The sequence below is a fragment of the Podarcis erhardii genome, assembly GCF_964252035.2.
Source record: "Podarcis erhardii genome assembly, chromosome: 7".
In the NCBI taxonomy this organism is placed as follows: Eukaryota; Metazoa; Chordata; class Lepidosauria; order Squamata; family Lacertidae; genus Podarcis; species Podarcis erhardii.
This window is the reverse complement of record NC_138511.1, coordinates 69,055,488-69,080,783: the sequence shown is the minus strand read 5'-3', so window position 1 is coordinate 69,080,783 and position 25,296 is coordinate 69,055,488. Positions and strand designations below refer to the sequence as shown.

Here is a 25,296-nt window from a genome sequence, read left to right as displayed (position 1 = left end):
TTCTATCCTGACTTGCATAGGCATGTCGCTGCACCAATATAGCCTTGTCTTTTACAGTTTGTCTGGTACTTGTTTATATGTGACCATAGGAATTCCATGCAGGTGAGTGAATGGATGATGGATAATGGACACAATGTGCCATCCCTCCTCTGCTAGGCTCCTTGGTTTCTAGGTTAGCTGTAGAAGATGAAAAATCACCATGACCAGCACAGCACAGATATGCAGTGGGTTGGTGAGGAAGAATGGATCATCCCATCCCTTTTCTATTAGTCCACTTGGTAAAAGGCCTCCCCCCCCCCCCAGCCTCTAAGTCAGGCATCCCCATACTCGGCCCTCCAGCTGTTTTGGGACTACAACTTCCAATCATCCCTAGCTAACAGGACCAGCGGTCAGGGATGATGGGAATTGTAGTCCCAAAACAGCTGGAGGGCCGAGTTTGGGGATGCCTGCTCTAAGTGGCTAGTGGACAACCTTTCGCCCTCCAGATGTTGCTGAACTATAGCCCCCATCATGCTAATATTAATTTCTAACGCTTGCTCTTAGCCTGGGCATATGACCCATTAAGTTTGTATGTAGACATGTATTGGATTGCACTGTAAATATGCTTGGTAGTTGCATCTGAGAAACTTGTTTCGGAAAGCCACTTCTAATATAAGCTGGTGTGTAATTTTTAAAGTGCAGGTTGGGATAAACTTGCAATTTAGGTCAATGTTGTCTTGGCCGTTCGGTTGATTATGGCACAGCAGTTTTCTTCCGGCCTTCACAAGCAGACTGTGGCTATGATTCAACTTCTAAATAAGCTACTCCATTGTTTTGCTAAGACCAGTTAAGGCTGCTTCATAAGCCCCACCCAGGTACCTGAGCTCACAAAACAGGAGCACTGCACCAGTCAAGTCAGATATGCTTGTGCTGGGGTTGGCAAACTAAGGACCGCGGGCCGGATGCAGCCTGCCGGTCTCATTAATCCGGCCCACGAACCTTGCGGACCCTGCCGCCCGCTTGGTCAGTCCCTGCGCTAAACCAGTGTGGCGCAGAGGCCTCACTGCGCAGAGACTGACTTATGTGACGCGGCTTCTGATTGGCTACAGGAAGCTCCTGCAGCCAATTAGAAGCCGCTGACACCTCTGGGTGGGTGGCGATGCTGGCACGACCTCTGCGCCACTGCTGCTTCCTCCTGCTCAGCCACCTCAGCAGGAAGGAAGGGGTGGCGCCCAGAGGCCGCCAAGTGGGAGGGAGTGGAAAGAGCTGAGCAGGAGGGAGCGGTGGTGGGGCGGAGGCTGCCTCCGCTGCCCAGGCCAGTGGAGACGAGGCGGGGGGGAGGTCCTTTCGGGAGAGGGGGTGCTTTTCGGGGGGGGGTCCGGCCCTTCACAAGTTTGAAATTCGCTCCGACTGAAAGCCCACCCAAACTTTTGCTGCATTGCTTGATGATGCAATCAGACGCAGATGCCTAATGCAGGTTACTTATGGCACATCAGGTGCCGAAAAGGTGGCAGCAGGGCCCAGTTTTCCTCCAGGGACAAGCAAGAGGTTGTTGAAAAGCCTGGTGTATGGTTTCAAAAAGAAAAGCCATGCTCTTCTTTTTGAAACCATAGCTGTGGCGCAGAGCTCCCAGTAGGTTTCCAGGCACAATTCAAAGAGTTGGTGCTAGCCTGTTGTTGTTGTTTAGTTGTGTCTGACTCTTTGTGACCCCATGGACCAGAGCACGCCAGGCACTCCTGTCTTCCACTGCCTCCCGCAGTTTGGTCAAACTCATGCTGGTAGCTTCGAGAACACTGTCCAACTATCTCGTCCTCTGTTGTCTCCGTCTCCTTGTGCCCTCCATCTTTCCCAACATCAGGGTCTTTTCCAGGGAGTCTTCTCTTCTCATGAGATGGCCAAAGTATTGAAGTCTCAGTACTAGATCAGTATTGGTGCTGACTTAAAGGTAAAGGTACCCCTGCCCGTACGGGCCAGTCGTGTCCGACTCTAGGGTTGTGCGCCCATCTCACTTAAGAGGCCGGGGGCCACCGCTGTCCGGAGACACTTCCGGGTCACGTGGCCAGTGTGACGAAGATGCTCTGGCGAGCCGGCACCAGCGCAGCACACGGAAACGCCGTTTACCTTCCTGCTATTAAGCGGTACCTTGCACTTAAGGGTGCTTTCGAACTGCTAGGTAGGCAGGAACGGGGACGGAAAGACGGGAGCTCACCCCACCGCAGGGATTCAAACTGCCGACCATGCGATTGGCAAGCCCTAGGCGCTGAGGTTTTACCCACAGCGCTACCCTCGTCCCTGGTGCTGACCTAGTAAAGCCCTAAATGGCCTCAACCCTGTATACCTAAAGGACCATCTCCACCCCCATCGTCCAGCTGAGATCCAGCTCAGAGGGTCTGCTTAGTAAGTGGAGCAGTGGAACACTCTCCCATAAGATGTCAAGGAAATAAACAACTATTTGACTTTCAGAAGACATCTGAAAGTTTTTAAATGTTTGATGTTTTATTGCGTTTTTACTATTTTGTTGGGAGCCGCCTAGAGTGGCTTGGGTGACCCACTCAGGCTGCCAGCATATAAATAATAAAATTATTATCAGTATTATTGCATGTTTTGGCTCTGCTTACTAGCCAGACAGCCCTACCTCTGAGACACATCTTACAAAAGTTAAGTGCAAAATGAAGTGAGATCTAGTCTCACTCCAAGCCCCTTTCCCAGCTCACAGAGAACATGTGGGAAGGATGGTTGCCACCAGCATCCTGGCTAGTGGATTTGAGGAGCTTAGCTCTGGAGGGCAGGGAGAACACTGAGCTGCTGCTTCCAAGCATTTTAAAGGGATATATGCCCAATCATACATGATCGTGGGTTTGAGCTCCAATTGGGGCAAAAAAAAAGAGAGAGAGAGAGAGAGAGATTCATGCATTGCAGCCGTTTGGACTAGATGACCCTCGTGGTTCCTTCCAACTCTGCAGTTCTGTGAATGTGGCTCCTTCACAACATCTGGACATCTTATAAATATACCTCTCTAGCTGCTGAGGTTGAGCAGGTATTGCCAACACATTCAAGCATATTTTTGTAGCCATAAGGGCTAAATACTTGCCGGGGGTGTGTGTGTGTTTATTTCTTAGGAATCTTTGGCCGGATCAAGGATTGTGCTGAATTTTGAAAAAAAAAATTCTTTTAAAAAAATATCAAGTAAGGCACACCCACACTGAACATTTGAATGTCTGTTGCATAGATCACAGAACAGATTCACTCCCTTGTTGCCCCAGAGCAGGCATAGGCAAACTCAGGCCTATTTTGGGACTAGAGTTCCCATCATCCCTGACCACTGGTCCTGTTAGCTAGGGATGATGGGAGTTGTAGTCCCAAAACAGCTGGAGGGCCGAGTTTGCCTATGCCTGCCCCAGAGGGTAAGACCCGAACCAACAGCTTCAAATTATAAGAAACTAGATTTTATCTAAACTTTGCAAAGAACATCCTGATGGGCCGAACTGCTTGACAGTGGACCAGACTGCTTGGGATAAGCCACCTATCAATGGTGCCCTAGGCTGGATTTTCCTGCATTGTCTGGGGGGGGGGGGTGGGTTGGTTGGTCACGGGGGGGGGAATAGAGGACACTTCTAGCTCTATGATTCATAGGTCTTAATCTCATTCTCTCTGTTTGCATGCATGTTCCCAGGCATGATTTCAGTGACCCTTGACAGGTTAGAACCAGGTAGCAGAGACCTTTAATCTTATTGCCTGTGCTCTCCCCTCCCCACCCCCATTTCACTTTTGTTCCAGGCTGCCCTTTGAGATGATGATTCATAGGACTAGCAACACAGAGTTCTTACAGGAAACTGTTTGGTCAGCATTTGAAGTGCAAGTCACTTCACTTTAATTGCACAAAATGCAGTCACTTCGCTTTAATTGCACAAAATGCAGCTGCCAGGATGGGTGTGGTTTGAGGGACAGCAAGTTCAGCCTTTTGGGCTTCTTCCTGAAGGTGGCTGCAGTCTCTTCTTCCCTGGGGCCATATTTCCGCACATCTGTGGAAAGGGCGGGCCATGCATAACTCAAGTAGACGGCACAGAACATTGGCATCCCGAGAGCCTTGGCTTAGAGAGAGGGAGAGAGATTCAGAATGCTAACTGCCTTTCAGCAGTCAAGATTTGGTGGTCTAGAGCTGCAAAGTTGGTGTTCACGCACTTCAGTCATCATAGCCTTCATTCTTTCTGCTCTTTCCAAAAATCTAGGTTTTATTTAATAACCTGAAGAGGTATAAACACACTGTGTCTGCATTAACACATTGGTACTGGGAGCCTAAATTCATGCAGAGCCCTATAAACGTCCCAACTCCTGAAATGTTGGTATCCATTATTAGTATTATTACAAAAAGTGGTCCTGCAGTGCGGACTGTTTCGATTCAGGGTTCCAGCCAGCCATGCCCTGTGCTAGGAGACTCCATTCCATTTCCCCCTCCCCTTTTGAAAATGAGTATAATAATAGTTCTGCTGTAGAAGGCTTTATGCAGCTCATTGCAGAGCTGCCCTCTTGGAACTGGGACATAATGTCCTGATCCTTTATCCACTCCTTGTGGGCTATTGCCTTTCCCCCCATGCACTGTTATCAATGGATATTTGGTCCATTTGGATTGGCAGTCAGATGCAGTTGGGTGTGATGCTCTGCTCTGTTACTCTTTAGGGTGTACTATATCATAGCTTAGTGGTAGAACACGTGCTCTGAGTGCAGAAGGTCCCAGATTAAATCCCAGCATTCCCACATAGGGTTGGAAGCAGTGTTAGAAATCATCCAGGTGCCAGGCACATTGCAACTAGCACAGGTCCAAGTGTGACCACATGGAGATCTCTTGGTGCCAGATTGGGGACTGACATCTCCATCTAGCTGTCCCCTCCAGCTTTCTTAAGCAAAATAACTTATTTATTGTGTTTATATCCCACCATCCCCATGGTTCACCCTCAGTTAACCTTGTGAGGTAGGTTAAGAGACTGTGACTAGCCCCAGGTCATTCAGTAAGTTTCATGGCCGAGTGAGGAATTGAACCCTGATCGCCTAGGTTCTGTTCCGACACTCTAACCACTACACCACATTGGCTTCTTAGAGTACTTCTGCTGTGGGGCAGCTATATAAATTAAGCAGATAAATGAATATGGGAGAAGCAAAATGTCACTTAGCAAAGGATCTGAAATATTTCCCTTTGTTTTGTTCTGGATTGTTTGATTAGATGTTTTAACGTGTTGTAAATTGCCTTGAGATTTTTTTTCTTTAGAATATAAAGTGGCATAGGAATGAAATTAAGAGTAATGATAACATTAAATGTCACTGCAAAAAAAGGGGGGGGGCTCCTAGGCATTCCATTGTGGCGACTGTAACCTAGGCTTAAGGTGCCATTGGGCAATTGGCTTATATTTTTGAGTTTCTAACACTGGTTGGAAGAGATCTCCCGAAACCCTGGAGAGCTGCTGCCAATCACGGTAGACATTATTGAACTAGATGGAACCAGGGGCCTGACCTGGTGCAATGCAGTTTCCTATGTCACTTAAGAGGCCGTGGACTCCATCGGAATAGATGGAGTCCACGGCCTCTTAAGTGACATAGGAAACTGCATTGATCATCGGAATACAAGCCACATTGTTTGGGGCAGGCAGGCTTTGATTTGAGGGCTGCTGTGCAGATGGGCTTCTGAACGTGAAAAACACTTCCTGCCTTTTCTTTAGGTTACTGATGTGTGCGCTGCATAGTGGGACCTGGCTTTCATGGAGAGGCCCCGACCAATGTGACTCTGCAAATTTTCCTATCTGTAGCAGGAGAGGAAACTGAGGGCTGGGCAGGCAACTCCCAAAAGAGAGTCTGATAAAGTGTGAGGAAAAGCCATCTAAGGACATTCGAAGCTGTATGTTTTCCCATCTTTGCAGGATGTCTGTGCTGTGACCAGTCGCTAGTTTTGATACTGCCTTATGGTTCCTGCCCATTGAGCTTAGTTTACAGCATGTAGCTTTTGTGGGTTTCCTCTGCCATTTCGTCACAGAGCATCTTTCCCAAGTAAAGGTTTTTGCAAGTAAACTCGGCAATGGAGAGAAGGTCCCTCTGCCATCACCAGTCCCCCTGGCACCTACAGCTGGCTGTTCTATAGAAAGTAGCATGCCATATTTCAAAAAGTAGGAAACCACCAAAATTGTTGAGGTTTTTTTTTAATGCCCTCCCCCAAGTGATTGGCTTGCTTAAGATCCAGGACAAAGCGCCACCTTTAAGAAATCCCCCCCGGGCGTCAATTCTGTCAATTCCTGGCACTGTCCCAATAAATTCTGGATGTATGGCAACCCTATGCTAGGGCAGTGGAAGAATGAAGATCTGGGGTGGTGTGACTGTTCAAGAAAAAATTAGATGATATTTTGGTTGTGTTTTTTTAAAAAAGCAAACTAACATGTTATAAGCCTTACTGTTTTTCTAAAAAAACAACACCACACCACTATATCCATGACCTGTCAAACACTTTTGGTTAAACTAGCGGGCATAGGGGAATCACCAGGCTACCCAAGCTATGAAGGGAGTTTTTATGGTGTGATGTTTGCAGTGTCTATTTGTTCTGCTCCATGTTGCCAGATGGCGATCCTGCAAGGAGCCATGATCATTTGGCTCGGAGTCACAGCTATGGCTGCAGTGGAATGCCAGGTTTTCACTGCTGGAGAGAATTGTGCTCCCTCGTGCCCCTGCCAGTGCATGATGAAAGCTCGCCAATGTCTGGCTATTTCTTGGTCACAAGGATTCCTCCATTCTGCACAATGTACACTTATTACGTGTCTTCTGCAAGAGGGACACTGCTACCCACTTGGCAAAAAGGTCTAATTCTCAGTTATTAATATTGCAGAGAGGTGCAGGGTATAGGAGGCATCTGCAGCAATTATATTTTGAAGATATGGTAGAATATAACCTCTCCTTATGGTAGAAGATAAGAAGAGCCTGCTGGATCAGCCCAGTTGCGGAGGCAGAGCATAGCCATCATGGCTAGTAGCCACTGATTGCCTTAGCATTAATGTCTAATTCTCTTTTAATGCTATTCAGGTTGGTGACTCCCACTGCCTCCAGTGGGAGCAAGTTCCATAGTTTAATTAATTGATGTGTACTTTTAATTAAGCGCTGAAGTACTTTTATCTGTCTCGAATCTTCCAATATTTGCTCCATCCCTTGATCACCGGGTTTCCCTTTTCTGAACGTCTTCCAACTTGACAATATCTTTTTTGAGGTGAGGCAACCAGAGCTGTGTTCCAGATGTGGTTGCACCATAGATTTGTATGATGGCATTATGCTATCTGCAGTTTTATCTCCAATTCCCTTCTTGCTGATCCCTCGCATGGGATTTGCCTTTTTCACATCTGCTGCACAGTGGATTGATGTCTTAATCAAGGTTGACCCCAAGGTTTCATTCCTGGTCAGTTACTGCTATTTCAGACTCTGTGGACATATATGTGAAGCTGAGGGTCTTTTCTTGCCTGGCATGCATTACTTTATACTTGCTTACAATGAATTGCATTTGCCATATTACAACCCATTCATTCATTTTGGAGAGGTTCCTTTTGGAACTTTTTGCCATCACTTTTTGTGTTAATGATCCTGAACCAATTTAGCATCATCAGCAATCTTGGCCACCTCACTAGCCACCCTAATGTAAAATTATTTATGAACAAGTTAAATAGCTCAGGTTCCAATACTGATCCTTAGGGGGACTCCACTTTTTACATCCTTCCATTTGGAGAACTGTCCATTTATTCTTACCCTCTGAATTGGTTTCTGCTGAACCAATTCCTGATCCACAAGAGGACCTCTCCTCTTAGTTTTTGTGGAGATGCCTTCTCAAAAACGTTTTGAAAGTCTGAGTGCACTGTGTAATCTGTGGGCACATCCTCATTTGCTGGGCATTTGAGTGGAGTCCTGAGATGGAAAAGCTGGTTATTAGTGCAATATGCTCTTCCTTTGTTTTGTTTTTCTGGGGCCAAGCTGCTTGTATTCCCTATTTGCACCAAAAATTTTCCCATTACAAAAGTTCCTGCTTGCACACTTAAAGCTTACTTGACATGGGGACCAGAATGATACCAGTAATTGCCTTCTGCTATGTACCCTATCCGAGTGTTGTGGCTTCCATTGTTGATATGTTTTAATTGGCTGCAGAGTTAGTTGGCATCCTGACTCCTTTGGGTAGTGATAAAGCGGGATATCAAATCCAAACTCTTCTTCTTCTTCTTCTTCTCAGTTGTGGCTGAGTGGGAAGCAGCCATCTTGGTCTCCCCATTGAGCCTGTCACTGTGTAGTTGCTTACAACAGCTCTTTTGCTGTTTTAATGTTATGCTGATGGTGGAGGCAGGATTTTGGCTGGTGGAGGACAGGATCTGTGCTAAGCTGCCCTTTCTGTCAACTTAACCAGGGTACTGTAGAACTTCACATTGGCATAAAGTTATGCTGCTGTCATGAGGGATTTAGGAGCAATCCTTTTTTTTTTATCTAGCCCACATAACTTGAAGTTGGGATTGTGCTGTGAGATCTCTTTAAATTAGGTGTCAGCCCTAGAAAGAATAGTTGGAAAAGAGCGGGAGAAGGAATCTTACTACCTGTTCAATGTGCAAATTATGAATATTTATAACTGTGAAGCGGACTGCTCATTTAGGGTAAGAGGGACGGAGTTAAGTCATAGCCATACTCTCTTGTAGAAATCAAAGGGCCTGTTCAAAGGTAACATTAAACTATGGACTTGGGCAAAGTCCTATTTACCATGTCCACAAGGAGGAGATTGGCAGCATCTAGTTCCACTTTTAAATTATCTATAGTTCCCAGCTGCACCCAAACTCTGGGAACTGGCTAGTTTAATTTATGTTTAGTGAGCAAGCTAGAATTGTAAGCTATAGTTTGACCCTGACGACTTCTTTTTTGAACTCGACATAGTTTAAACCAGTGATGGAGAACCTGTGGCCCTTCAGATATTGTAGGCTTACAAATCCCATTTACCTGACTATTGGGTTTGATGGTAGTTGGAGTCTAACAACCTTGGTAGAGCCAATGTTGGTTTAAATGAAGTTTATTTACGGTACTTTTATTCATTTATATAAGCATTTATATACTGCCCTCGCAGAACATCAGGGTGGTATACATCAGCACAAAAACATTTAAAAGCAACACAAAGCAATAATTAAAACCAGTTCCTTCTGATACCCTGGTGCCCAAGTTGTGTAGGGCAAGTTGTAGCTGGGGCCCATTGGGACTGCTAGGGTGGAAGGCAGAGTGATATGCAATAGATAGAGCCTATTCTAGCCCTGTCTCCTGCCACAAATCCTCCTCCCTGTTATTGGGTGCAGCGCCCATCAGGCCGGCCAGCGTTGCCAATGGCCAGGGATAACTGGAGTTGTAGTTCAACAACATCTGGAGGTTCCACAGGTTAATCACCGCTGAATGTGCCCCATGCATAGTTTTCAGGGGGTATAAAGATTTCTGTAGAGGGCTGGATTGCCTTGGGAGGTGCTGTTCTTGTTTTTTCATGGTGGAAATCCTGTTCTGTCTGTGCATGAAAGAGAGAGAAGGAGAGAGTGGGTGTGTACCATAAACGCTGTGGTATTCTGTGATAATGTAGCAGAAGGGTTCCCACGCCCTAGAGAGGGTGTGTGCATGTTTTGGGGAAAGGATCGAGGGGGGGTTGAGTTCAGGGCATGACATATCTGCCTGGGCAAGGCTAGAGCGTGGTGGGGCTCTGTTCACAGTTCTGCCACCAGAATCCTCTCTCCTCCTCTTTTAAAAGAAATGTAGGCCCCCTCGGGGCTGGGTTTGGCCTTCGTTTTTGGCTGTAAATGAAGGGAATGCTTGCCTTCCGACCAGGGTCTTTTCACCTGTTTGAGGCTCCCGCTTGTCTTGCCATCCCTCCCGTCCCCTTGCCCCAAGGGATTGTGGGAAATTTGCCAAGGAATGCCTGGCTAGGTTGAGGCTTAGTAGTCAAATAAAACGTTTGCTGATAATGCCATTTGCTGGGAATGAAAAGGAGGGGTGCAGGATCCTGTTCTCCACCTCTTCATTAACAAAAAAAAAAGTCCCTGAAAAAGGAACTTTCATCTTCTTACATACCTATAAATCAATCAATAAATGCAAATGTTTAATAAGAACTGTCTCATGTACAAACCGGGCAGGGCATTGAGGCCTCCTTGCTTCCCACTCCAACCCACCAGCAACGTCCTTTGCTTAGCACCAGCCGTGGCCACTGCAGAGGCAGGGCATTTCTCTCCCCCCAATTCTGCTGGCTTCTCTCTCCCCCTCTCTCTCCCTCCAGCCCCCGACACCCCCAATTCCTTTTGGCTATGGGCCTGTCAAAGCTGAGGAGATGGGGAAAGGAGGAGGGCTCTTCTGTTCCATTATCAACGTGGCAGCTTGGGCAGCCAGCTGTCGTGCGGCTAATCCTGCTGGTGGTGGGGGAATGACAGGATCGCGCTAGGTTGGGCCAGGCAAAGCAGCTGCTCCCTGGCCTGCTCTGCTACTTCCTTTTGTCCTTTCCCTACCAAACGCCCTCCTCCCCTCCTTGGGGACTTGTGAATGCATCCTTCTCCCTCTTTCGGAGGCGGAGGAGGGGAGCAGACAGGCGGGTGCTGGGGACTCTTGCCTTGCATACATGGTGTGTGGATGGCTTGTGTAGTCTTGAACCCTCCACCCCTTGCAGACGTGGGGAACTTTTCCTGTAAGGCTGCCATACGTCGGGGCAGGGGGTTCCAGAAGGAGCCGGGTTGTCTTGGATCTTCAGCAAGTAAACCAAGAAATCATGTTTTTTGGGGGGAGGTTGTCTACTTCTTGAAATATGGCAACCCTATTTTCCTGTCTCCCATTCTTTCCATAAGGCTGTCGTGGGGACAGGCCATAGCTCAATGTTGGAGCTGCCACTTTCCATGCAGAAGGTCCAAGGTTCAATCCCTGGTCGGGTTGGGAATGTCCCCAAACTGAGACATCAGAGAGCAGCTGCCACACAGCATAGAGAATTACAAAACGAGGTTTGCCAATGGTCTGACTCTTTATAAGGTGACTTCCTATGAGGGCCTTTCAGCTCTCCACTTGGACCACATTGGCACCATTCTTTGAAAGCACTATCGTGCTACTTCAACAACCCCAAAGAAACCTGCCTGGTGAAGAGAGTGCCCAGGCAGAATGCAGAACCCCTTCCCAAGCTCTCATTTCCTCTTGTTGGAACCGGTGAGGAAAGACAATCAGACGCATTCTCTTGCCACCAGCAGTTGAAAATGCTCTAGCTTATACTTATTCTCTTCAAACTTGGGTGCAAAAATGACCCTGCCCCCTCTTCCTCTTGTGTTTATTTTCTGGAACTCCCATCATCTCTGACCACTGGTCCTGCTAGCTAGGGATGATGGGAGTTGTAGTACAGCAATAGCTGGGGACCCAAGTTTGAGAAACACTGCATTAAGGGATGCCAACTAGGGCTTTAAAAGTATGCAGTACCCAAACCAGACATTTAAAGCATTATTAAACTATTTTAATAGTCATGGCTTTCCCCAAAGAAACCAAGGAGATGCAGTTTGGTAAGGGTGCTGAGAGTCAAAGAAGATGCCTATCTGCTTCAGAGAGCCATAATTTCCAAAGTTCTCTGGGAAGAGGGATTGACTGTTAAACCGTTCTGGGAATTGCAGCTCTGTCAGGGGGATAGGGGTCTCCTAACAACTCTCAGCATCCATAATAAACTACAGGTAGACATGCAGATTTTCAGCTACATGGCTGAAACTACATGACAACCACCACCTCACAGTTTTGGATGCCACGCATTCAGCTTTTTAAGCAACTAAGCTACTGGTTCCGACTATGGGAAAATGCCAGCATACAATTATCATGTGGCAGTCTGCATTGCTCAAGATGTCTTAGTTTGGAGGGGCGGGGGAGATGGCTAAACTGGGGGTTTCCAACATGGGGACAGAAATCCTGATTGACCAAGGTTCCATTCTCCGTGTTGGAAACTCTTCCTGAGTAGAAACACGTATCTCAGATTAATCCTTATCGCATGTTGGCTAGGGGTGTGCCCATCGTGCTTTGCTTTGCCCCCCCCCCCGCCTGCCTTGTTGTTGCATCTGAGCCTTCTGCTCTTGACTGTTACCATTTTGCAGCTGGGATGTGCAGAACTTTGACCACAGCTGGTGTGGCGTGCAGCTCCTCTCCAAGCAAATTAAATGTAGGGCAGTGCTATGGTAGCAGGCAAATGGCTTCACGGCAAATGCTCTTTGCCTCTCAACTGCTCACCTGGGAGCCGTTGCTGCCGTTGCAGCTGCTAGTCCACTGGTGAGTGTTTTGCAATGTTTACTACGATCTTAGATGCCTGTTATATTCATCGCATGAAGGGTTGCCATGTGTAAACAAGCAGTAACTGAATGTTGCAGATAATTCTGAAGGAGGCAAGCAGAAAAAGCCAAAAGGGGTCACATCATTTGTCTCTGCTTATGTTATCTGTCCTTTGAGCGGCTAACTCTTTAGCTGCTTAAGAAGTGGCGGTTGGTGCCCATTGGCATGGGGGGGGGGTGCAGAAGGCAGGGAGCCCAAACAGTAGGTGGAGCCAGAGTCAATAACAGGCAGAGCCAAACAAGTGTTTTGTCCCCATCCTCTTCCCTGCTGAGTTCTTCAGGGGCAAAACTGAAGCTACCGTATTTTTCGCTCCATTGGACGCACCGGACCATAGGACGCACAGGACTATAGGAGGGGGAGAACAGGGGAAATTTTTTTTTTCTTGTTCTCCCCCTCTAAAACAAGGTGCGTTCAAGGTACATTCACCAGAACTTGTGGGGCTGGCGGTGGGGGGAAGCGCTGCTTTCCCCCACCGCCAGCCTCAAATATCCCTGAAGCCTTTGGAGCGCAGCGCCCCGCTGCCCTGCAGAGGCTTTGCGCGGAGCCGTCCCCAAGCTAGAGCAGCGAGACGGAGCCCTCCGTCTCGCTGTTCTGGCTTGGGAACAGCCTTGCTAGCTTCTGCAGGACAGCGGGGTGAAGGCACCCCGCTGCCCTGGAGAGGCTGTGCGCACAGCCATCCCCAAGCTAGAGCAGCGAGACGGAGCGCTCCGCAGTGCTCCATCTTCCTGTTCTGGCTTTGGGCTTAGCGGCGCAGCCTGCATTCACTCTATACGACGCACACACATTTCCCCTTAATTTTTGGAGGGGAAAATGTGCGTCCTATAGAACGAAAAATACGGTAAGCAGACAGACAGAGCCACCTTTTGACCTGCTGTAAGAAGGCAGGTAGAGGGACGCAGGTGGCGCTGTGGGTTAAACCACAGAGCCTAGGACTTGCCGATCAGAAGGTTGGCGGTTCAAATCCCTGCAACGGGGTGAGCTCCTGTTGCTCAGTCCCTGCTCCTGCCCACCTAGCAGTTCGAAAGCACGTCAAAGTGCAAGTAGATAAATAGGTACCACTCCGGCGGGAAGGTAAACGGCGTTTCCGTGTGCTGCTCTGGTTTGCCAGAAGCGGCTTAGTCATGCTGGCCACATGACCCAGAAGCTGTACACTGGCTCCCTCGGCCAATAAAGCGAGATGAGCGCTGCAACCCCAGAGTCGGTCACGACTGGACCTAATGGGTCAGGGGTCCCTTTACCTTTACCTTTAAGAAGGCAGGTAGGGGTTGACTGAGGACAGTGCCCCATTCACTCAATAAGGGAGCAGGCTCTGATCCTACTGAAAAAAAGACAAGCATTGAGAGATCAAGGAAGACAAGTGATAGTTCTGTGGTCCCCATTGGATTTCTTTGCCTATGACTGGGCGGGGGGACCCTTTAGAAGTCACAACGGCCTGACTTACACATGGCTAGTTCTCTCTGGGGTGTGTAATGTTTAGCCACGGTCTGGCCACCTTCCCTCTTTTTCAACTTCTATAAAAATCATACTGGCAGGAGCATCCTAGAGTCCAGAGGAGGCCATCATGGGGGTCATCAAACTGCAGAATTGGAAACAATGCTAGAGACTCAGATACAGAAGCTGGGAGCCCACTAGAACAGCCCTTGATGTTCCTTCTGAGATTCAAGCACTTTCAGGTGTCTTAAAAAAGAAAAAGAAAAAGAAAAGCTGACCAGCCAACGCAGTTGTCAAATTTTGTTTTTGGGTAACTGGTCATTTTGATGGTCTTCATTTGCTTTTAAAGGTTTTTTATGTTGCTGTACTAAGCCTTGATGTTTTGTGAGAGGGAGGGTAGATCAATATTTTTATTAATTGAATGGCTTTTTAAAATGCAGCCGTTTGCAGCAGGGCCTCGCTTGTTCGCAGATAATATGCATTTCTCTCGTCTGGCTATCAGAGAGTAGCGGGTGGCAGGAGGTGGGGAGGGGAGCAGAATAACTTTGCAAAAGCATCTTTCTATCTCTCTCTCTGAGTGTGAGAGAGAACAAGAGAAGCACAGAGCTCATTTGTCTCGCCTTGCACTGTGGGAGGAGGGTTGGCATCTTGACTTGGCGGGCTACTGGACCCCTCCCCGAATTGTCTGCCCTGTCAAAGCCACCTGTTGCTCTGCGGCCTGCAAGTTGGTGGCTGACAGATGTACCGCATGGGGAGCAGAGGGAGCTGAAAGTGTTGAGACCCCAGAGAACCCTCCTTGGCTCTGATCTGCCGGGCCTGGTGGTAGAGTGGATTCTGCTGCTTGGGGTGATGCTGTTTGCTTTGGCAGGTGTTTCCCGTACAGCTGGGTTTAACCATATGGGTGCCCACAGAGACTTGCTAAATGAAAAAGAGGAGGATATCCGTATCTCGGTTCGCTGTGTTCAAACCAAAGTGATATAAAGAAATCTGCAAGCCCGCTTGTGCGGAAACCTCTGTGCATGCTTTATTTTAAATATTAGGATTTCTTTTCAAAACATAGAGAAAAGAGCCAAATATCCATCCTGGCGGCAGGAGGAATTATTATATTTAGTTTTGTGTGTTTTTTTGTCTAGCCCTCTCTCTGTGTGTACATTGAAGACAATGTTAACTGAAAACTGCACCGTGTATCCATGCAGAACACACAAGCCTGACCTGTAGACACCGGACACTGTTGTGTATGTGCATGCTTCACTACAACCATGCTAGAGTCTTGACCCTTTTTTAAAAGAAAAGGAAACGAATTTTGCAGGAATCAAATGCTGCCCTATAGCAAATTTCTCTCTGAAACTGTAAGACATGGGTAGGCAAACTAAGGCCCGGGGGCCGGATCCAGCCCAATCGCCTTCTAAATCTGGTCCATGGACAGTCTGGGAATCAGCGTGTTTTTACATGAGTAGAATGTGTGCTTTATTTAAAATGCATCTCTGGGTTATTTGTGGGGCATAAGAATTCATTCTCTCCCCGCCCCAAATATAGTCCGGCCCCCCACAAGGTCTGAGGGACAGTGGCCCGTCCCCCTGCTGAAAAAGTTTGCTGACCCCTGCTGTAAGACAAACAGTGGCAAATGTGGGTCCCCAGAACACTGGGGAGCTGGTGCACACAATAAGCCAAACACATTGCAGACCAAGTCAGAATTCCTGTGTCTTTTAAAGGCTTCTACAGAAGAGGGAACTTTAGCCAGTGGCACTAGTTGTACTGGATTGAGAAAAGCAAATCTGGTGTTGTGTAGTGGTTAAAGTATTGCGCTTTGACCTGGGAGACTAGGGTTCAAATCTCAACTTGGCCACGAAACTCACTGGGTGATCTTGGACCAATCACCATCTCTCAGCCTAACCTGTATCACAGGGTTGGTTATATCAATTTATTTGCATATATATATATATAAATTATATACCGCTGTGTTATAAAAATATATATATCACAGTAGTTTACAACAGTGAACCTGAATGCTGGAAGATTCAGGACAGAGAAAAGGGGTTATCTTTTTCACACAGTGCATAGTTTAACTATGGAACTCGCTGCCTCAAAGATGTGGGCATGGCTGCTCCCTTGAATGGCTTTAGAAGAGTCTATAAGTCATAGAGAACAAGGCACTCAGTAGCCACTTTGCTCTATCTGCCTCCCTTGGGGACTGTCTTGCCCTGTTTTCTGCTCCTATGGCTCCCATTGGGCCGAGTGATCCAGTAGCAGGGAGGAAGCACTTGAGGAGAAGGGCAGGCAGCATGGGAGCAGTCTGGCCACTAGGCAGGAAGTGGGCAGGAAGCAATAGGGAAGTTGGCTGACTTCGGCCGCTGCTGCCTGCCCTTATTTTTCCTGTCGGCCATCTTTGCATATTGCTCCTGCTTGCATTTTGAATGGGGTTAAGGACAGGTGTCCTCCCGTAAGTTGGCGCTCATGCCTGTGCACTCTTTCTTCATCTTTTCAGCAGCCATCCCTTAGCTCAGCAGCTGTGGGATTTCAGAACCTGCCTTTATAACGGCTGTCAATTCTATGTCTTGATTCAACCTCTCTCTGGTACTAGAGAAAATGCTTTGTTTGCTTGCTTCAGTTACATCTCCATCTCTGCAGAGCTCTAGGTGGCAAACATGGTTCTCCCCCAGCTCCTTTAACCCCCACAACAGCCCTGTGAGGAAGATTAGGCCGAGAGGCGGTGAACGGTTCAAGCTCACCCAGTGAGCTTCATGGCTGAGTGGGGATTTGAACCAGGCCGACCCTCTAAGCACTACACCACACTGGCTGTCTCACACGGTCTTTGTTGGTAGACCTGGACCTGCTGTGTTAGTGTCACAAAGGTCTTTTAACCAGTGTTAGAAATTAGCCTGGTGCCAGGCGTGTTTTGCAACATGCTAGCTGTTGGAACTGCCCTTCTGCCCATGGTAACCTCCTTTGCCAAAATAGCAAAAAGTCATATTTGTGTGCTCTCTGCACCTTCTGAGCATCACGGACTCATTGCACAAATTCAGCCTTGTTGCATTTCCTCTCTCCTCTGTCTGTCCTCCCCCTCCTTTTTTGAGGGGGGGCAATTCCCCCATTGGGATTCCCCCACTGGAAAACCAAACCCCACCCTAATAGCAGCAGCCTGGCGTCTGCTTGCTTTCTATTTAAATTGGTCCCTCTCCAATGTGGTATAATAATTAGGTTGCCTCAGACCAGTAGAATCAGCTAGTTGCTGCAAGCTGGGAATTAGTGCTCCTCTTTCTTTGTAGGAACGCTAAAGGAAATGTCTCCCTTCCTTTTGCTCAACAAGGTGCGTTTTATTCTCTTTGAACTTAAAACTCGCTAGTAGCAACCTGCTTCAGCATTTGAGATCTGCTGCTAGCAACTTCATCTGGACCAACTTGGTGTCTTTTGCCATATTTCCATAGGTTTCTCTCAGCCTTGAACTGCTTAACCACCACCTTGTTATCACGGAGACCCGTTACCTGTGTTCACTGGCAGAAACTTGCAGCAAAGCTGCTCTGACATCCCACTCTCCACCCCCCCCCCCCAAAAAACACTGCTGCTTCAGCAGACATGTTTCTCTGCAGGGTTGGGCTGAAAGTCATATAGAAACATGTAGCAATCCATCAAGCAGTCAGTCCTAAAGCCTGCCCTGATAAGATCAGGCCTTTTCCCTTTGCTTTGGCTGCTAGCCAGGTTGGTAGCAAACATCTCTCCTCAAGAGAAACACTGTATTCTTGAACCACTTGTGTTCTTTGATAATAAGAACGTACAGCCCGTGGCATGTCTGTCTCAAGGCAACTTTTCCAACAGGTTGTCAACAAGTGGTGGAGCCAGTGTTTGAAACTCAGGTATATAACCTAGGTGCCAAATGGCACCTTAAACCCAGGTTACGGTTGTGACAGAAAGACCCTCTTGGTCCCTTCCAATGCTACAGTTCTATGATCTCATGTACATTGCTTGCCACTTGCTCTTTCAATAATTCACTTGTCCCAGTATGCAAGGAGGAGAAACACACACAGTGGAAATGGTAGTAAAGCAGAGGTTTTAAAACTGTGGTTGCAAACCTGGCACCACACAGTCCACACACATTTCTCCACACACTCCTGCACCAGTCGCAAAAAGCGCCTGGCGCCTGGCTAATATCTAACACTGAGTGAGAAGGCAGGAGTGAATTTCTTCTTCCCCTTTTCTCTCCTTGGCCTGAATAACAAAATTAACTAGGCCTGTCCATGGACTGAGATCAGCAGAGGAAGCCCTGTTTTGGTCTGAACCATGAATCATGGCTTAATAAACTAGAATATGCACAATCAACATGTACCTGCAAGCAGCTGCCTTGTTCTACACAAGCGAGAAAACGAGCCAAGCAGTTGCTCTTAACCATAGTTTGGTGTTACATCCAAATTAGGAAACTATGGTTAACAGCTTCCACAGGAGGCAGCGATGGCCATCAACTTGGATGGCTTTAAAACAATATTAGACAAATACCTGGAGGAAAAGGCTTTCGGTGGCTACTGGCCATTAGGGCTATGTTCTTCCTCCACTCTCAGAGGCATTACATTGCTGGAAATTGCAGGTAGAGATTGATGTTGCGCTCATGCCCAGCTTGTAGGCTTCCCACTGACATCCAGTTGGCCGCTGTGAGGACAGGAAACTGGCCTGCATAATCAGGCCTGGCTCATATTCTTATGACGCAGGTGTCTTTTGTTGAATTATTCTATTATCTCGCTGTATTTCTGCCCCACTTTTCTATGAACTATTTTCACAGCAGCTAACAGTCTGAAAGGTGGTCATATTTGAACAGAGGAAAACCAGAGAGAAGCTCCCATGGGCTGCTCTTCAATTAGGAATCTGCCGTACACCAGGTCAGACCACTTGGTCAGTATTGTCTCGGTCAGTATAGTTCACACTGATGGGCAGTGGCTCTCCAGGCAGAGGAGACTCCCAGCCCTACCTGGAGATGCCAGGGATTGAACCTGGAGCCTTTTGCAGGCATTGTACTTTCTCTGCCATTGAGCTGCAGAGAGGGCTCTTCCCCAAGGCTCAAAGCATCAAGAAGTTCAACTCTACTCATTTGGGTCCAAATAGAGACAGCGGTATGGTTTCCCACTACAGATGTTCTTTAACTCAGCAACGCCAAGCTGATTGTTTTGTCACCTGCGTATGTTAGTGGCCACCTGTTTGCTTGTGCCCTGTTCTGTTCTTTGAGCCCAAGGGACGCTGGTGGTGCTGTGGTCCAAGCCACTGAGCCTCTTGGGCTTGCCGAGCGGAAGGTCGGCGGTTCAAATCTGCACGACGGTGGTGAGCTCCCATTGCTCTGTCCCAGCTCTTGCCAACCTAGCAGTTCAAAAGCACGCCAGTGCAAGTAGATAAATAGGTACCACTGTGGTGGGAAGATAAACAGCATTTCTGTGTGCTCTGGTTTCTGTCATGGTGTCCTATTGCACCAGAAGCGGCTCAGTCATGCTGGACGCATGACCCAGAAAGCTGTCTGTGGACAAACGCAGGCTCCCTCGGCTTTGATTGGACTTAACTGTCCAGGGGTCTTTTACCTTTTGCCTTTTACCTGTTCTCTGAGCTCCTGTTGGTAACTTAACCATGGCAACCTTTCTCTCCCTTCTTTCTAGACCAAAAGGAAGCTGGATCTGGAAGGAACAGGCCAGCAGTGCATCCCAGAGTTCCGAACCCCAAAGGGCAAAGGAAGGACACTCCCACACATCCCCAGTCCCAAAAGTAAGTGGAAGCAGAAGTCCTGGGTGGAGAAAAGATTGCATTCTTTTATTTTTAGTTGCCATTTTTTAAAATTGAAAAATCAAGTTTCTAGCCCTTATGACTGAAGAGATTAGCTTGGAAGTCATGTGGGCAGCGTTCCGGAAAGCTGAGAAGCTAAAGGTGTGTGTACTGATGAAATAGAAAAAGGTAACTCAGTGTACAAAGTCACTTTTTAACACGCGTGTGGCTGTACTGTATTGCAAATCATAGAATTGTAGAGTTGGAAGGGACCCTGAGGGTCATCTAGTTCGACCCTCTACAGTGCAGGACTCTTTGCCCAATGTGAGGCTCGAACCCACAACCCTGAGATGAAGTACGCTAGTATATGTCACTGCAGGGTGTGGAAGAAGAGAGATCAAAACCTACTGGTGGATTGGCGGGTGGTTTGTGGGTGTTTAATAACAGGGATAACAGAAAGCTGGTTTCCCCCACCTCTTGTCTAAATTAGGCTGTTAGAATCTCTGGTCTGTAGTAACTCAGATGCAGATTTATGCCTGCAGGTGCAGGTCACTCCAGTGTATGGCAGCAAGTAGATGTTTGGCTCCTCCCCGCAAGCTACCATTTCCCCACCTAGCCCCGCCCCTGCTGTGACTTTGCGCCTGGCAGGGAAATTGCAGGGCTCCTGCCTCTGTGTCTCTCAGTTGAGAGTAGCAGAAGGAAGAGGAGGCAGCGATGGCAAAGGAGCAAGCTAACGGGGAAAGCAAGCACTGCATGCCACTCCTTCCTTGGGCAACTAGACAGAGGGCACTTTCCAACAGAAGTGAGGGGAAAGGTGGCCACAATCCTGCGGCCAGCTAGTAGGAGATGCCATCTGCCAGCGTTGAGTCAGGGAAGGCTTGCATTACTTTCTTGCAGCACACAAGCAGCTTAGATCTTGGCAGATCTTAGGAAGTTGCTTTTTGCAGAGTTGAGCTATTGGGCAGTGAGTGAGGGGCAGCTGCCTTTCCCCCTCCACATACAGCTGTCATTCCCATTGGGGCATTTTATAGGACTCAGAAGGGTTGAGCGAGAGGCTCATTGTAGCTTGAAGCAGCAGCAGAGCTTGCCCCATTTTAAAAGGAAAGGGTTTATATTCTCTCCTGCCACATCTCAATGGGATGCTTAGGTTTCCTTTCTCCTCCTGTGATGAGGTTTCAATATTTTAATGTTGTATTTTAATGTTGTTTTTAATTTGTATTCATTCAATTTGTTTTATTATTGCTTGTTAGCCACCCTGAGCCCGGCCTTGGCTTGGGAAGGTGGGGTATAAATAATAATAATAATAATAATAATAATAATAATAATAATAATTATTATTATTATTATTATTATTATTATTATTATTATTATGTTCATCTTAGGTTGGGTAGTTCGCAAGTCTCTATGGCTTTGTTTAATGTTTTGTATTTTTCTCAGAAGTTTGATAAAGTATATATAGTTATTGTTCTGTGTATATTAATTGTCAACTTGTTGCATGAGTCTCAATGGGAAACTACCAGGGCCCCATCAAACTTTACAAGAATTCAGTTACAAGAATTCTGTGTGCAGGCTATGGCAACTCTTTTGCATTTTTAGCCCCTAAGTCACCTGGGGAGAAGACCCGCTACGACACGTCACTCGGCCTGCTAACCAAGAAGTTCATCCACTTGCTCAGCGAGTCGGAGGATGGTGTGTTGGACCTGAACCGGGCTGCTGAGGTGTTGGATGTCCAGAAGCGGCGCATCTACGATATCACCAATGTCCTGGAGGGGATTCAGCTCATTCGGAAGAAATCCAAAAACAACATTCAATGGATGTAAGTGCGTTGGGGAACTGGGAGCAGACCCACACCGCCCAGTGCCTTAGCTGCTGGACCCCTGGTGAAAAATGACAGCTAAGGGAATTGCAGCCTTGCGCAGTGAGGTTGGCAGGATACAATAGGGACAAGAATAATAACCCTCCCCTTTCTCCCCAAAAGGGCTCGAAATATCATTAGGGGAATACATTACACCATAATTGTTTTGTGAGTATGTGGTGGTGCTGTCATTTGAGAAAGTTATCAACAGATGCCATATTTCAATAGTCATCCAAGTTTCACCCAATACGGCAACCTTGGTTTGGACATAATTTACTTTTAGGTGTTCTTTTCTTTTTCTTTTTTTACACAGTTGACCAAATTTGACCAACATCCTTCTAAGTCCACTTTTGTTCAAAGACAGCACACAACCAGGTCATCGGCGTAAAGCAGAATGGACACTTGCCAAGAGAGGGAGAAAAGTCCCAAGTCCCATTCAGGACCTTAATGTGTTTGGTCAATTTCTCTACCAACCGCACTGTCCATACCATTTGTCTCTTTAGTGAAAGCTGCAGAAGATCCAAGTTTTAATTTCTTTTTAATTACATTCGTACCTTGGAAGTCAAACGGAATCCGTTCCGGAAATCCGTTCAACTTCCAAAACGTTCGAAAGTCAAAGTGCAGCTTCTGATTGGCTGCAGGAAGCTCCTGTAGCCAATTGGAAGCTGCAGAAGCCCTATTGGACGTTCGGCTTCCAAAAATAGTTCACAAACCAGAACAGTCATTTCTGGGTTTGCAGCGTTTGGGAACCAAAACTTTCGAGAACTGAGCTGTTCGAAAACCAAGGTACTGGTTCTAACGTACATTCTATGTAAACTGCTTAGAGCTTTTGACGATGAAGTGGTATATATTAAATCCTGTTAAAGAAATTAAAATAATGATAAAATTCTTGTTTGAATGCAGCAAAATGCAGTTCTGCGCTCATTCAGTGTATGTTTTGATTTGCTACCCAGGGGAACAGGGATTTTTGAGGACTCCTCTGTGGCAACGAAGCAGCAGGCATTGCGGCAGGAGCTGACGGAGCTCTCCAAGACCGAGAGGATGCTGGACAAGCTCATCCACGAGTGCACACTTCAGCTGAAGCACCTGACAGATGAAGAAACAAATCAGAGATATCCTTTAGAGGCCCAGGAGGTTCTGGAGAAGTTGGGTGGGAGTCTGGAGAGCTGGCTTCTGTCCTCAGTGAACAATGTGGCTCAATGTGGCTCTCATGAGAATTGTTGGATTCCAGCTTCCATCAGCCCCAGATAGCATGGCGTCAAGGGTGCTTCCCAGCCAAAGGAATACTCATGGCAGATGGTTAATAATAATAATAATAATAATAATAATAAATTTTTATTTATATCCCGCCCTCCCCAGCCGAGGCCTGGCTCAGGGCGGCTAACAACAATAAAAGAATACAACATTCTAAAATCATTTCATTAAAAAATTACTTCAAATAAAATTGATGGCAGACATTGGGCTCGAGTTCTGTGAATATTGCCAGAGGGAGTCAGGCTGTGCCCTGGCCAAAGGCTTGGTGGAACAGCTCTGTCTTGCAGGCCCTGCGGAAAGATGTCAAGTCCCTAATCTCTTGTGGCAGAGCGTTCCACCAGATTGGAGCCACAGCTGAAAAAGCCCTGGCTCTGGTTGAGGCCAGCCTAACCTCTCTGTGGCCTGGGACTTTCAAGATGTTTTTGTTTGAAGATCCTAAGTTCCTCTATAGGACATACCAGGAGAGGCTGTCCCATAGGTACAAGGGTCTTAGGCCGTATAGGGCTTTAAAGGTTAAAACCAGCACCTTAAACCTGATCCTGTACTCCACTGGGAGCCAGTGCAGCTGGTATAGCACTGGGTGAATGTGATCTCGCAGCGAGGACCCCATAAGGAGTCTCGCTGCGGCATTCTGCACCTGCTGGAGTTTCTGGGTCAGTCTCAAGGGCAGCCCCACGTAGAGCGAGTTACAATAATCTAATCTGGAGGTGACAGTCGCGTGGATTAAGCCTTTATTGTCAAAGATAACACTTACAGTCACTTCTACAGCTCTGGATACCTATGCACCCCAATCCAGTTATTCCCGGGTCCTCACTCTATAGAGCGGTAGCATCAACATGGGTCCACTCCCCTCCACCAGTTTATATATCTTCCCCCAATGGGCTGCATGCATGCTGCCAGAGACTGTGCCTGTGTGGCAACTTCCTCTGCTCCTCCCTTTTCAGTTCCCTCCTGGTTCTAGGGACAGTGGTGCAGGAGAGGGTGGGGAAGCACCTGGCCCTTCACTTGCCTGATTTGCCTCTTCCTCGTCTTCCGACCCATCTTGTGTTCCACCCTCCAGCACTGAAGTTTCCCCTGCCTCTTGATTCTTGCCTCTTGGCTGGTACAGGTGCCCACAGATCACGGTGTCACTCTCCTGAGTCAGACGCCAGCCCTCTTTCCTCCAGGGAACACTCATCAGCATCCTGCTAGTAGTCCCTGACGCATTTGCCAGGCATGGTGGGAGTGGGAGTCACGTTACATCTAGAGAACACCATGTTGGCTTACCTCTGCCTGAGCTGATTCTGGGTACGGGTGCCTGGTGTTTTCTTTAACTTCTGCCCTGCCCTACGCTAGCATATGTCACGTATCAGGATATCCGGGCCATCAGCAACTTCAACGAGCAGACGGTGATTGTGGTCAGAGCCCCACCAGAAACCCGGCTGGAGGTGCCAGATGTTTGCGAGGTGAGACTGCAAGATTGGGTTGCGGGGCAAGAGTATAAATAATGTAAGAAGAGCCTACTGGATCAGGCCAATGTCCCATCTAGTCCAGCATCTTATTTTCAGTGGCCTCACCAATTGCCCATGGGAAAGCCCTCCGGCAGACCTGAGCAGTTTCCAGCAACTGATATTCAGAAGCATCCTGCCTCCAGCTGTGGGGCTAGAGATATCCCTCAGGGCCAGTAGCCATCAATTGCCTTATCCTTTATGAATTTGTTAAGCCCTATTTTCTTTCTTTCTTTTATTAACGTTCTTATGTCACGTATGTATAAATTATCCTATTACATTACAGGGCATATTATAATATAATTTCCAACATGTATACAAAGTTTATATACCAAATTTATGTACCTAAAGAAAGAAAAAAGGGGGGGGAAAGAAAAAAAGCCATAAAGCCATTTCAAAATAATATTTGTGCCAACACTGTGGACTTCCTGTCAATCTCATATATTCTTTTTTTACAAATGAATGTACTCTTATTATTGTACATTTCTTTACATTTTATCTAATTCCTGTATCAATATGTACCCTTAATCTTGTTTCTCAACTCAATTTCTCTCCAGCGTCAATCGAATGCTAGCATAGATAGCGAACCTTTACTATATTTTTGAACATATATCTTATATCTATCCCATTTTTCCATAAATTTTTGTTTTGAATTTCCTCTCAGGCTATTTGTCAACTGCGCCATTTCAGCAAATTCTTGTAGTTTATTATGCCAGTCCATTATTGTTGGGGCTTCTTCTTCCTTCCACCCCTTTGCTATCAAAGTCTGGGCTGCAGCCGTTGCATATAAAAATACCTCTCTAAAGGCCTTCGGGATGTCCCTGCCAACAATACTCGTTAAGCCCGATTTTCAAGCCATCCAAGTTGATGGCCACCACTGTCTCCTGGTTTTTTTTTTTTTTTTTTTTTTTTTTTTTTTGCCTGCCTCTGGGTAGCATTAGAATACTAGAATTGTTGAGTTGGAAGCGACCCTGTGGGTCATCTAGTCCAACCCCCTGCAATGCTGGAATCTCAACTAAAGCATCTGTGACAGGTGGCCAGCTGGCCTCTGCTCGGAAACCTCCAATGAGGGAAGAGTCCACCACCTCCTGAGGAAGTCCATTCCACTGTCAAACAGCTCTTACTGTCAGAAAGTTCTTCCTGTGTTTAGTTGGAATCTCCTTTCTTATAACTCAAAGAGTGGCTTCACAAGATGAAAGCTAG

The 25,296-nt window shown here is 47.1% G+C and overlaps 1 protein-coding gene across 2 annotated transcripts in view; it reads left to right on the top strand.

The window, feature by feature from the left end:
• E2F2 (E2F transcription factor 2) overlaps positions 1 to 25,296 on the top strand; it is a 39,313-nt gene that overhangs the window by 6,712 nt on the left and 7,305 nt on the right. Inside the window, exons 1-5 of one of the 2 annotated variants that reach the window (XM_081869270.1) lie at positions 10,598 to 10,615; positions 19,395 to 19,500; positions 21,094 to 21,313; positions 22,306 to 22,464; positions 23,937 to 24,051. In XM_081869270.1, coding sequence (XP_081725396.1) covers positions 10,613 to 10,615; positions 19,395 to 19,500; positions 21,094 to 21,313; positions 22,306 to 22,464; positions 23,937 to 24,051 — 603 coding nt within the window. In that variant the 5' untranslated portion in view covers positions 10,598 to 10,612. Of the gene's footprint in view, positions 1 to 10,597; positions 10,616 to 19,394; positions 19,501 to 21,093; positions 21,314 to 22,305; positions 22,465 to 23,936; positions 24,052 to 25,296 lie in introns of those variants that run through there. The other variant, XM_081869269.1, reaches the window with a different exon arrangement.